We start from the raw sequence: 12338 nt of genomic DNA on the forward strand, positions 1-12338 counted from the left end.
GGGATATTTGTTAGGAAAAGGTTGTCCGTAGCCTGCAGCCCGTAACTGGTCCGTAGGTCTAGAATTTTCGTTGGTTGAGTTGTGTTTACGATCCTATATATTTCGTCCCCATGGACAACTCAGTCATTAGATGACCTCCTTTTCAAATAAATAAATAAATAATGGACAACTCAGTCGAGGCGACAACTCAGATCAGCACTGCAGGGTATGCTGTCGAGATGAGTTTGGATGAGAGGTTTGCGACGATGAGGAGCATCGGGTTGGGGAGCATCGACGAGGAAGAGGAGCTTAGGGTGCTACCGGAGAAGAAGGTCGCTCCTATTTGCTATGTTTGGTGCGATCCCTCTCCATCGGTACACATTGCCCAGGGGATCATGATGGTGCTCAATGTCAACAAAATGGTCAAAGCTGGCTGCAGGGTTAAAATCTTGATGGCGGATTGGTTTGCTCATATACACAACAGATTCAGTGGTGATATGAATGATATTCAGACTATTGGATGTTACATGATTGAGGTATGGAAAACAGCCAGCTTGGAGCTTAACGGGGTAGAGTTCGTGTGGTTGTCGGATGAAATAAATCGCCGTCCACATGAATACTGGACGCTTGTGATGGATGTTGCCATAAATAACACCGTGGGGAGGATGATAAGGTGCTGGGACAAGACCTTTGAATATGCACTCGGGGTGTACGGAATGCCTGCTGACCCATATGACCGGCCTGATGTCGTGGCTAAAATGATCTTTGAACCTTGCATGCAATGTGCTGCTGTATTACTCCCGAAGGCAGACATATGGCTGTTGTCCATGGATCATGACGAGGATCTTGAGGAGGTTCGCGAGCTAACTAGAGAGTACTGCAAAGACATGAAGGGTGAAAATCAACCTATTATTCTGTCCCATAATAAGCTCCCCGATTTAATAGAGGACGATGAATTTGGTAATATAGGAGATCCAGCTTGGGCCATCTTCATGGAAGACGGGGAACAAATTTTGAGTGTGAAAGTAAGGAAAGCTTTTTGTCCTGTAAAAGTTGCACAAGGCAACCCATGTCTGGAGTACATTAGACATGTTGTGTTTTCATGGTTTGGACACTGTGAGGTTCCCGGGAAAGAAGAGAAGAGTTGTGGTAGCAGGACGTTTCACAAGATGGAAGAGTTCATCATTGATTATGAAAGTGGTGCTCCGCATTCCGCTGAGGTGAAGCGGGCTCTTGAAGAAGCACTAAAGAAGATTATGAAGACTGTAGGTGCCCACTTCGCCGGCAACAGTAAAGCAAAACATCTTGCGAAAGCTATGTAGGAGTACATGATATAAAGCCTTTAGGGATCATGTCTCCTTTTACTTATGCCTTTGGGGATCACAATATGTTAGTAGTACTTCACTAATTTTGCAAGCTATTTACTACGGGTGTAAGCTATTATATATTCATAATATACACTTGTTGTGCGGAGGCATGGCGCGCCCGTGTGATAACCTGTGGCTAATTGAGTTATAGCTTGATGTGTTATTGTTCAGATTGCGGAATTCTTTGGCATACAGAGGGGGGTGAATGATAAAGCATAAACAAATTGTTAGAACTTACTGTATTTAGTTTAGAGACATCTTAAAACTTGTTCCTTCTTTTCTTAGGTCCATTGACTCAAATCAGATTTGCACAGAGTTTAATTACTATACAACACGATACCAGACATTTCTCCACAGATTAGAAAAAATAAAGGTACTTATTTTCACAACAGGACACCAGACAGCCATGCAGAAACTGGAAAAAAAAAACAGTTCTCTCATCAACTGGATACCCAGCAAGTGCTAGTAAACAACAACATGCTACATGTTTAAAATACAGTGATATCTTGTGCACATATTAAAAGAGGGAGCAAATAATAGATTAAAAAGGGAAGAACAAATAAATACATGTAATATTTTCATCAACTACATGCTTAAAATACTGCAGCTGTTTATACATACATTTTGTTGTTTACACAACAGAGAGAAGCAATGTTACGCAATACACTTCTTCACTGAATGATCAAGTATTGGAGGATAACAAACGGCCAAACCAAAAGACTTCACGGTTTCATCACTAAGACTGACAGCATATGGAGGTGATGCCTTTCTGCAAGCAGCTACTTTTCTCTAGGAAAATGTTACTATTAGAAAATTAGAGTAATTGCTACTTACAGAAAAGAAAAAAATATATCAAACTAACCATTTAATAAACAACCAGCCACACTGAAGCGCTACAAGTCCCTAGAAGTTTCTCTTCGCAGAAAGTAATTCCTCTCTTTCTTCATTTATTGCTTGCCACATCGTCTATTTTATCTAGAAATGTGTGATGTTACTACCTGTGTTACTCCCATTATGGATAGTTTAGAGGACAGATAAGGTAAAAGAGGGGAAGCGGTGGGTTGGTGGGCCATGGGAAACATGTGACCCGTGGGGGAGGTTGCGGGGCGCTGCCCGACACATGATGAAAAAGGATTTAGTGGCTCGCGCGCAACTGACCTAAAGCAACATTTTCTCTGAAAAGAATGTTTTCCATTTTTCACTTTCTTCTTACCACCCCTTCGTCCAACCTTGTTTATAAGTATGATAATCAATTAACTTGATTTACTTACCTTCTCAACTAATTTCACTTAAATTTACTTACCAAACTTCTCATCAAACTAAGGACGGGGCTTGCCTCCTCCCTCCGCGTGCTCCCATCTATACTCCTGTTTATTCATTTACCATCCAACGGTCACACCATTTTCTCCTCCCGGTGCCTCTTTTTTCCAAAGAAAAGACATAGAATCCCCGTATTTCCATATCAACCCTCTCCCATACGTATTACGCGACGTCTTCTTCCACTGGCTCATCCCGCAGGCCGCAGCGCACCGCCCCAGGACATGCATGCTGCACACCAACACGGAGGGAGCAGGCAGCGCGGCTGGACCCGGTGGCTAAGCCGTGGTCATCTTCGCAACCATCAGCACCGGCAGCGCGGCTGGAGCGTTGAGGCGGATGGAACGGCAACGCGGGCGCCGGCCGTCGTCGATGAGGCGGCACTAGCACCGACGGCGGAGGCGGGCAGAAGCCGGCGAGTGCTACACGCGTACAGCGTACTCGAGCAGGCCAGCTGCTTGCTGGCGATCTCCTGGAATACAGCAAGCCTGCGGCAAGAGCACAGCGAGCTCGCAAGAGCCGGCGGCAAGAGCACGTTGACCTTGTCGTGTGGGCGCGTGAGGCGGTACTCGGCGAGATGGGGTTTGAGGCCGGCTCGACCGTGCTCGCGGTAGGTGCAGAGCTGCGCGCCAATATCAAGAAGGTCTTTGCGGCTTGGAGCTTTGGCCAGAGTTTAGCGGACGACGTCGACATCGGCATGGCTGCTGCGGACGGACTCCAGTCCATGGACGCGTAATTTCTGGATGTACCGGGAAAGGACGTTTCAACGATGTGCAAGTATTAAGGATGGTACTAGTAAGTATGCACATGCAACGCACGTCTCGACTAATATTACCATACATAAGAATTATAAAAAAATACTCCCTCCATTCACAAAAATAATATGTGTTTGAATATTTTAATATAGACTACATACGGACTAAAACAAGTGAACAAACACACTAAAACATGTCTATATACATCCAATTCACAAACATAGTTTCAAAACCATTATGTAAACAAAGAATAAAGAAAATAAACAGAAGAGGAATTGAACTTTCTCTGGGCCTTTGCCCTTTTATTCTCGTATCTATAAAGTTCACATGTAGTTCTAAATGGGGAAAAGACACAACAAATATGTCCTAAAAAAAGACCAGCTACTCTTCGAAGCGAGTTTTAAAAATAACTGACAACTCTGAAACTTTCAGCTAGAATACCGATTAATGGACAGATTATAGTGATCAAAAAATAAGATGCAAGTTCTACGATAGGTGAAGAGCGGAAAGCAGGTATCTACCTCTCAGCATAAAACTCAGTCACAAATTTCTGTTTGTGTCAATCTGGTTTGGAACACCCTACTCTGAATTTCCATTAGAGCAAGAGCACAACTATGTTTTCACACAAATCTTCTCAAGCTAAAATCTGCCCCTCAAAAAGTGGCAAGTAGCCAGTGGAAACACATATCATAGCTGATCAACAAACATGTTTGTCCATGAATACATTCAAGCATCAGTCCAATGACGTATATATTGACAAAACATAGAATGACAAGACTGGTAAATGAATAGTCATCTCTCTTAGTTCCTTTCAGGCTCATCTGGTTTGACAGTGACAAATGAGCAGTTCATCAACATCAGTAATATCAAACCCATATCCATCTCATCGTCCGTATGTATGAACAGGGAGCATGCCAACTTACCTCAGGGAGAGAAAAAAATAAAGGACAATGATGCAGGTCGAGGGGAGGTTCTAGCTGATCCGGATGGAAATGGGCTTGATCTCCTTCAGTGCAGTGGAGATGGCAGTGCATATCCAATCACGTGCATCATCCATATTGTACACCGATGCCTACATTTTATGCAATGAGATCATTCGTTGAAAAAAAAAACCAAATAGACTGAAGAAAGAATACAATAAGGACATATTGTTTTTTAGGGAACATGACTAAAAGCACTGATTGACAAAGAGAAAAAAATAAAACAAGAGGGTCTGAAGACTGATATGTAACTAAAATCTCAGCACTAAAAGACTGAAGAATGATGCATTTGTTGAAAAAACACTTTTACATTCATTCAAGGAAGTGTTATGATATCTAGACACAACAGATGGATCTAGTAGGCACTGAGTTCTAGCAACAGATTGGCAAACATATTAAAGAAAGTATTGTGCTGAAGTGGATTTTTGAAGGCAACATGTGAACACTTATTTACTACTCCCTCCGTTCCAAATTACTCGTCGCAGAAGTAGATGTATTTAGAACTAAAATACATCTAGATACATCCATACCTGCCACGAGTAATTCGGAACGGAGGGAGTAGATTATAACTGTTTACATTTTCACATATAATATTCTATGCAGATCGAAGTCACCGTCACCGATCCGTGTAGATCGAGGTCATGTTCACCACCTGAACGACCCATCTATGAGCTGTGTGTTTGCATTGAATCGAGGCCGCACACCCCACCTGAACAACCCATGGCTGCTATTCATTTAGGTGATTTGTCTGCATAATTTTTTGTTTGTGTAGGCCGTAACTTTTTGGTTGATTCATTCAACTTTATAGCTGCATAGATCGATGCACTCAGGGCACTAACAAATTTCTCCTCAATTGGAATGTTCAACCCATCCAAATAGAGAATGAAAAGCTTTGTAAGCATAAACTCAAACACTTGGTGGTCAGATTTATTTTTTCAGTTTTGCTAAAGCACATCTAGATGTGCCATAAGTATTGCACATCTAAGTCCTATATCATTGATCTTACGTTGAGATTCGTGTGAATATTTTCTTTTTCTTTTTTCTTTTCCTCTTCATACTTGATTCACTCACTTAGATGTGCAATAAGTAGGGCACATCTAGATGTGCCTTAGACATTCCCAATTTTTTTTGTGGATTATTCTATTTGTGCAAGATCTGAGGCATGAATCAACAAAAAGAATGCCTATGCGCCAACGGAAGGATCCCAGTTCATTCCACAGGATGGTATAGTGGGCCAGAAAATTTATTAATCCTCTATCTGCTTCAAAGGAAAAAAAGAATGTACTAACCTTTCTCTGGCCAGCGGGCTGAGGGCATGGGACGGTGTTGTGCATGTCAGCGGCGGAGGAAAGAGGAGTTGGCATCAGGGAGCACGCCGACAGCAGGGAGGCCCATGCCGCGGCACGCCGGAAGCAGGAGGGACGCGCCTCCTTCACGCATGCACCCTCTACCCTGCAGTCCCCATGGCAGGGCCGGCTCCCGCAGGTTCACCGCCGCGCCCCGCACCCAGCGCCGCGTCCCTGGCTGCCCGTTGCGTCCCCTGCTGCTGTCGATGGTCGAGGGGTGAGGGACGCCGCCGCCAACGACGGAGGCCGAGCCAGCTGCGTCCCGCGCCGCCGCCGCTGCTCGATGGAGGAGAGGGATCACGCCGCCCGTCGACATAGACCGAGGCCGCTGCACCCCGCTCCGCTGCCGCTGCTCGAGGGAGGAGGGTCGTGAGCCGCCGGGCATGTGGGTTATATTTTAGCGAGGGGTGGCGGCGATAGGTGCGATGAGGCAGGGGCGAGAAGAGATGAGATCGCGAGAAGAAAAGAGATGCGAACGCGGATTTCACGCTGCGAGAGACAACAATCGGCGATGTAGATGGCGATCGTGCGATGGAGCGGTGTCAGCGTGCAGGGAGCCGATTTCCTTCAGTTTCCTTAGCGATCATAATCCCGTGATTGTAGGGGACAACGAGCACTGGCATGTAGAATATTCCTTCGCTGATGGAGTACGGTCAGTCATTGAAAATTATTAAGTCCACCCCATAAAGTTATTAGATCATTAATGGCTATTGGATTGAAATTTGTGGGATTAATCATGCGGTGTTGATCGATCGTGTGGTTTTGTGGGACAATTGTTGGGTGCATGTAAGAAAGTTCTTGTTTGATTGTTTAATAGTAGTGAAGATGAAGTAACAAATTGGTATTCTTGATTTATCTTTCGGTAGTAAAAAGGGGCGTGGGAGAGAGAAAATGATGGAACCGTGGGATGCAAAAGGAACGGTGGGGAGCATGGATGGGAGCACGAAGGCAGGAGTAGGCAAGCCCCATCCTCAAACTATAAGGTAAATCATGGGCAGTATTTGTTTTTTTTTTGCATGGAATTCAGAGCTTTATTTAAACAAAAGTGTTCTTTGAACAATCAGCTATAAGGCTGCTGATCAAGATGCTGAGAGTCTCCGTAAGCCAGCCAGCTTTCGGTGCCAGTCACCGTGCAAGCACGTTTTGCACAAAGATGAGCTGGACCATTGGCATATCTACTTACATGTTGGATTACAAAAGAATGAAAACTAGCAGAAAGCTCTTCAATTTCTAAAAGAATTGATGCCACAACTGAACGACTGTTGAGGCGAGTGCTCCAGAGGTTAACCACCTCCAGGCTGTCGGTCTCCAACACCACATGCGTGAACCCTCTGAGATTTGCGAAGATTACTCCATCCCGAGCTGCAAGGGCCTCCGCGATCATGGGGTCAGTAACTCCAGGGTGAGGTTTGCACCAAGCACCCAGTAGGGCTGTGGACGATCTTGCCACGCCACCAGCTCCACTTTTTCCTTCGTCATGAACGACCACTGAGTCGGTGTTTATCTTGACCTGGTCTGGTTCCGGAGGGCGCCAACCGTGACTTGGTAGGGCGTTAATGTGTTACAAGGGAATATCAAGCAGGGCCAGAGCTTCTCGAGTAAGCCTTATCGAGTTGGCCGGATCCAATTTGTCCCCATCATGCGTCCGTCGGTTGCGTGAAGTCCAAATGTACCACATCATAGTGATGATCGTTGCTTGTTCTCTCGCTGAGAACCTTGGTTCGCATAAAATATCAGATGCCCAAGTTGTGGGATGAAGCCGCGGTAGTTTGATATCCAGGAGCTGGCGTGCTTCGTCCCAAAATCCTCGGGCATGTGAACAGTACATAAGGGCATGATGTAGGTCTTCATCATGTGATTGACAAAGCTTGCATGTGCTGATATCTCGGATATGTCGATACTTGAGCGTGCATTCATCCGGCAGTATACCACGGAGTACCCGCCACCAGAACACACGCACTTTAGGTACCACCTTGAGAGACCACAGAGCTTTCCACAACTGTTGTTTATTAACCGAAGCTTCTGTAACCGGCCCTTCTTTTCTCGAGCTTGATGCTCTTTTGAATCACTAGAGCTCGGTACGCTGACTTAACAGTGTAGTTACTTGTCCTCTCATGTGCCCATGCCAATGTATCTTCGCCACCACTGCGTCGTAGAGGAATATTCAGTATAGCCTCAGCATCCGGTGCGATAAAATTCTGTCGAACTAGATCCTGTTTCCAGGACCAGTTATCTGAATCAATCAGGTCGTTGACTAGTCAGATGGTAGGGGCCATTGGTGTCAACAATGGTGTCCTTGTGTGTGTTGTAGGGATCCACTTTGTCAGTCCATGCATTGATAGAAGTACCATCGCCAACTCGCATGACGATACCCGCAAGCAAGGCTTCTCGGCCTGCTATGATAGCCCGCCAAGTTGCTGACGCGGCCTTGGGTACAGCAGCTTGCATGAAATCAGAATTTGGAAAATACCTGCCCTTCATAACTCTTGCGCAAAGTGATGTTGGTTTTGTCATGAAACGCCACCCATGTTTGCCGAGAAGAGCCAGGTTGAACATATGGAGATCACGGAAACCCATGCCTACTTGACATTTTGGTTTCGTAAGCTCTTTCCAAGAGATCCAATGGAGCGACCTCTTATCGATGGAGCTACTCCACCAATACCGTGCCATGCTAGACGTCAGTTTTGCACAAACCTTTTTTGTCGACAGGAAACAACTCATGTTATACGTAGGGATCGCTTGGATGATGGTTTTGATGAGTATCTCTCTCCGAGCACATGCAGAGAGCCTCTCAGACCATCCCTGCATTTTTCTTCTGGACCGCTCGCCAATGTGCTCGAATGTGCACTCGTGATCCGTCCAACAGCAGTAGGTAAGTCAAGGTATCTGTCGCTGAACGCTTCTACCATGACACCTAGTGTTCCTTTGAAAGTCTGTCTAGTGGAGCTGGGTGTGTTCGGACTAAAGAAGATATCACTTTTATCCTTATTCACACTTTGACCTGAAGCTTCACCATAGATCCACATAATATCATTCAATCTCTCTGCACTCTGGGAATTAGCATTGAGAAAAATCAAACAGTCATCCGCGGACAGCAAATGACTGACCCATGGTGAACAGATGCTCGCCCTAATACCCCTATCAATATGTCCTCCATGATATTTGAGTAGTGACGAGAAACCCTCCGCGCAGAGCGGAAACAAGTAGGGTAACGCGGGATCCCCTTGCTGAAGCCCCCGAGAGGGCGTGAAGTAGGGTTGAAGCTCACCATTCACCCTAACAGAGAAGCGCACTGAGGCGACACATTTCATAATTAAACTGATCAGAACCATGCTGAAAACCAGCTTCGCCATAATGGCCTCCAAGTAGTGCCACTCCACTCTATCATATGCTTTCATCATATCTAACTGATCAGAACCCTGCTGAAAATCAGCGTGGTTTTGGCCTTTCTTTCTCCGACGTAAAGTGGGCACACTCTCGAAGGCCACCAGTACATTATCAGTAATCAATCGCCCATGGACAAATGCACTTTGTTCCTCGATAATTATCTCATCCATACAGCCCCTCAATCGGTTAGTTATAACCTTAGCTGCGAACTTATAGAGTACAGAGCATACCGCAATGGGGCGGTATTGAGAGATTGATTGGCGGTACCGTACCTTTGGGATCAAGGTAATGGAAAGTGTCATTGAAGCCAATCAGTAGGTCTCCCCCGTTTAGAAAGCTTAACACAACATTAGTCACGTCGTCCTTCAACAAATGCCAATGTCGTTGGAAGAAGCCGGCCGTAAAACCATCAATCCCCGGTGCTTTCGTTGGGGCCATCTGGAAAAGGGCATTGTGGACCTCTTTTGCGTCGAATGGTTCCTCCAGCATATCGTTCATCGCCGGCATCACTTTCACCGGATTTGATAAACATATGTTTTCAAGATGTTTGAGTGTATGCTAAAATTTATACGCAATATAGTACTCCCTCCATTCCATAATGGAGCGTGTATAGATATTTTGAAAAGTCAAGCTATCAAAACCAAACAATGCAAATTTCGACCAAATTTATATAGATAAAAATATCTGTATCCACAATACAAAATATATAAAGTATGAAACTATATCTTATGATGAAACTAATAATATATATTTGACATTTTAGATGTAAATGATTTTCTCAACAGACTTGGTCAAAGTTTGAGAGATTGGCTTTTCAAAAAATATATATGCACTACATTATGGATCAAAGGCCAAGGGTATTGTCAGGAAAAATTTACGTAGAATTTAATCTTATGAATCAAACTACCAGCGTAAGAAAAATTTCTAAGGATTGCAATTCTTCAAAATTACTTCCTCAGTCCCATAATATAAGAGCGTTTATGGGACAGAGGGAGTATTATAAAAAAAATCTTTTGAATCAAAGATGCCCCCACTCTTTGTAAAATGTTGTCTACTCGGGGTGCTGCAAAGTCTGATATTAGTGGAGGCTCTCCAGCAAAACTCTGGACACTCAATGGTGGCACGTCCAATTCTTGAAGAAAGTCGTTTATTGTTAGTTAATTTCAGACCTGCCACCATTATTGAGCATTGTAACCGCGAATCAAATATGATGGCTCATGTGCTAGCGTAGAATGAAAGTGTTGATCCATCAAACTTGTGGTTGGACTCACTTCCAGCTTTTATTTCTGAATTTTTGGCGGATGATGTAAGCGTTGTCTAATTTTAATAGGGCACTGCTAGGCGTCGGCGCGCCGGCCGAAGTTTTCGGCCGGTCAGCGCCCTAGCGTTGGATACCAACACACGTGACCGTTAGATCTAGAGAGAAAAAAAAGAAAAATCCCCTCCTCGCTCTCGTACAACTCCGAGCACAACTCCATGAACCGCCCGCGCCTCGCCCTAGCAGCTCGCCGAGCCGCTCGCCGGAGCTGCTTGTCGGCACACTCACCGGAGCCGTTCTTCGGGATTGCATAACGGCCGCCAATGGGTCCTCAGCGCGTGGCCACCGAAAGATTGCAGCTCTAATCCCCTTTCTCGGCTGCTTCCAGCTTGCGATTTGCCATGGTTGCAGCATCCCCCAGATCGACGTCACCGCCTCTGGCTCGCCGCGGCCGTCGGCTTGCATCTGGTGTCCTTAAAAAAAACTGAAAACAAAACAAAATCCTTGAAGCAAAAAGTTACTAGGTTCCAGCAAGAAAAGGCTTCAGTTCCAGCATAACAAATTTAGTAGCAAAAAATAGCTCCAATCTCAGTTGTAGCAAAAACAATACCAGTTTCCAGCAAAAGAATAGATCGGTTCCAGCAAAAACAAGTTCAGAGGAGAAGAGCTTCACGGTCGATTGTAACAAAAAGTAAGATAGTTCCAGCAAAATAATATGCCGGTTCCAGCAAAAAGAACACCTCGCAACCAACCGAGGGCTCACAATGTCGCCAAAAATCATGCCTCGCCGCCGGTGGTCACGAAACAAAAACATCTCAACGATCCAGCAAAAGAACTTACGGTTGTAGAAAAAAAATGACGATGGAAGCAAAAAACGACTGGTTCACCTCACAGCTCCACCGGACCTGGTTGTAGCTCCGCCGGACAACGCTTCCAGCTTTTCTCGGCCATGGTTGTAGCACTCCCTCGCCAGCATGTAGGAGCCTTGCAGCTCTGCTAGACCGTGGTTCCAGCTTTCTCCGACCATGGTTGCAGCTCCGCGGAACTACGGTTGCAGCACCGCGCCGAGCCAATCCACGCCGGCGGCCACATAGCTTGCAGTTGCCGGCCGGTCTCCAGCACCATACCTCATCGGTGCCGCAGGCCATGACCTCGTCCCTTGCCACACGCGGTGGTGGGTTCCTCTAAGGTAGCGCCCGTTCGCGGCGGAGTTTGACGCGGGATAGACAGAGGGCAGGTAGGTGCTGGATCGATGACGGTCATCACCGGCGACCGGTGAGAAGTTATTTGAGAGCCACAGGGCAAGAGGGGCGTGAGGGGATAAGAGGGAATAGTTAGTGGTGGAACGTATGGCTAGAACTCTAGGAGCACTTCGTGCGGCAGGATAACGAAGAGTAAAGCGATGGTGCGTGGGGCCGTCACCAGCGTGGACGTGACCGGCCGAGTTTCAGCCGGTCGACCGGTTCTAAACGTTTCCGTTTTAATAAAGCTAGCCATGATGGCCTTTTCTAGAAAAACAAATGCAAACTGGTCCACCTTTACAGTCTTCACAAACATTTTTCTGGTCTATACACCGCTTCCACCCACTCCTCGGTCAAGCCCTTCTCGCCAAAATCCTTCTCAGAACCCTAGCCCCCGCCGCCCCGCGGTTCCGCATGGCCGGCGCCGCCGCGCTCCGGCGGGCCGCCCGCAGCGCCGTCCGCAAGCTGGCCAACGCCCCCTCCCCCGCCCGTACGTTCGTGCTCCCCGAGCGCCTCCTGTCCTCCCAGGCGTCGCCGGAGCACCGCCCCCGCTCCGGCGTGTCGGCGTCGGAGCTGGGGCAGTACCCGCCGGAGCGGATCCGGAATTTCTCCATCATCGCGCACGTCGACCACGGCAAGTCCACGCTCGCCGACCGGCTGCTGGAGCTCACCGGCACCATCCAGAAGGGCCATGGCGCTCAGTACCTC

The 12338-nt window shown here is 46.5% G+C and overlaps 2 protein-coding genes across 2 annotated transcripts in view; both read left to right on the forward strand.

The window, feature by feature from the left end:
- Positions 1 to 161: 161 nt before the first annotated feature.
- Positions 162 to 1301, forward strand: LOC123153404 (tyrosine--tRNA ligase 2, cytoplasmic-like). Its single transcript, XM_044572542.1, has one exon. The coding sequence runs from the start codon at positions 162 to 164 to the stop codon at positions 1299 to 1301; it is 1140 nt and encodes a 379-aa protein (XP_044428477.1).
- Positions 1302 to 11966: 10665 nt separating this feature from the next.
- Positions 11967 to 12338, forward strand: part of LOC123148701 (translation factor GUF1 homolog, mitochondrial) — a 7521-nt gene continuing 7149 nt past the window's right edge. Inside the window, exon 1 of the mRNA XM_044568192.1 lies at positions 11967 to 12338. This exon is cut by the window's right edge and continues 7 nt beyond it. Within this exon, the coding sequence (XP_044424127.1) occupies positions 12045 to 12338 (294 nt within the window). The 5' untranslated portion in view covers positions 11967 to 12044.

This window comes from Triticum aestivum, chromosome 7A (assembly GCF_018294505.1).
Source record: "Triticum aestivum cultivar Chinese Spring chromosome 7A, IWGSC CS RefSeq v2.1, whole genome shotgun sequence".
In the NCBI taxonomy this organism is placed as follows: domain Eukaryota; kingdom Viridiplantae; phylum Streptophyta; class Magnoliopsida; order Poales; family Poaceae; genus Triticum; species Triticum aestivum.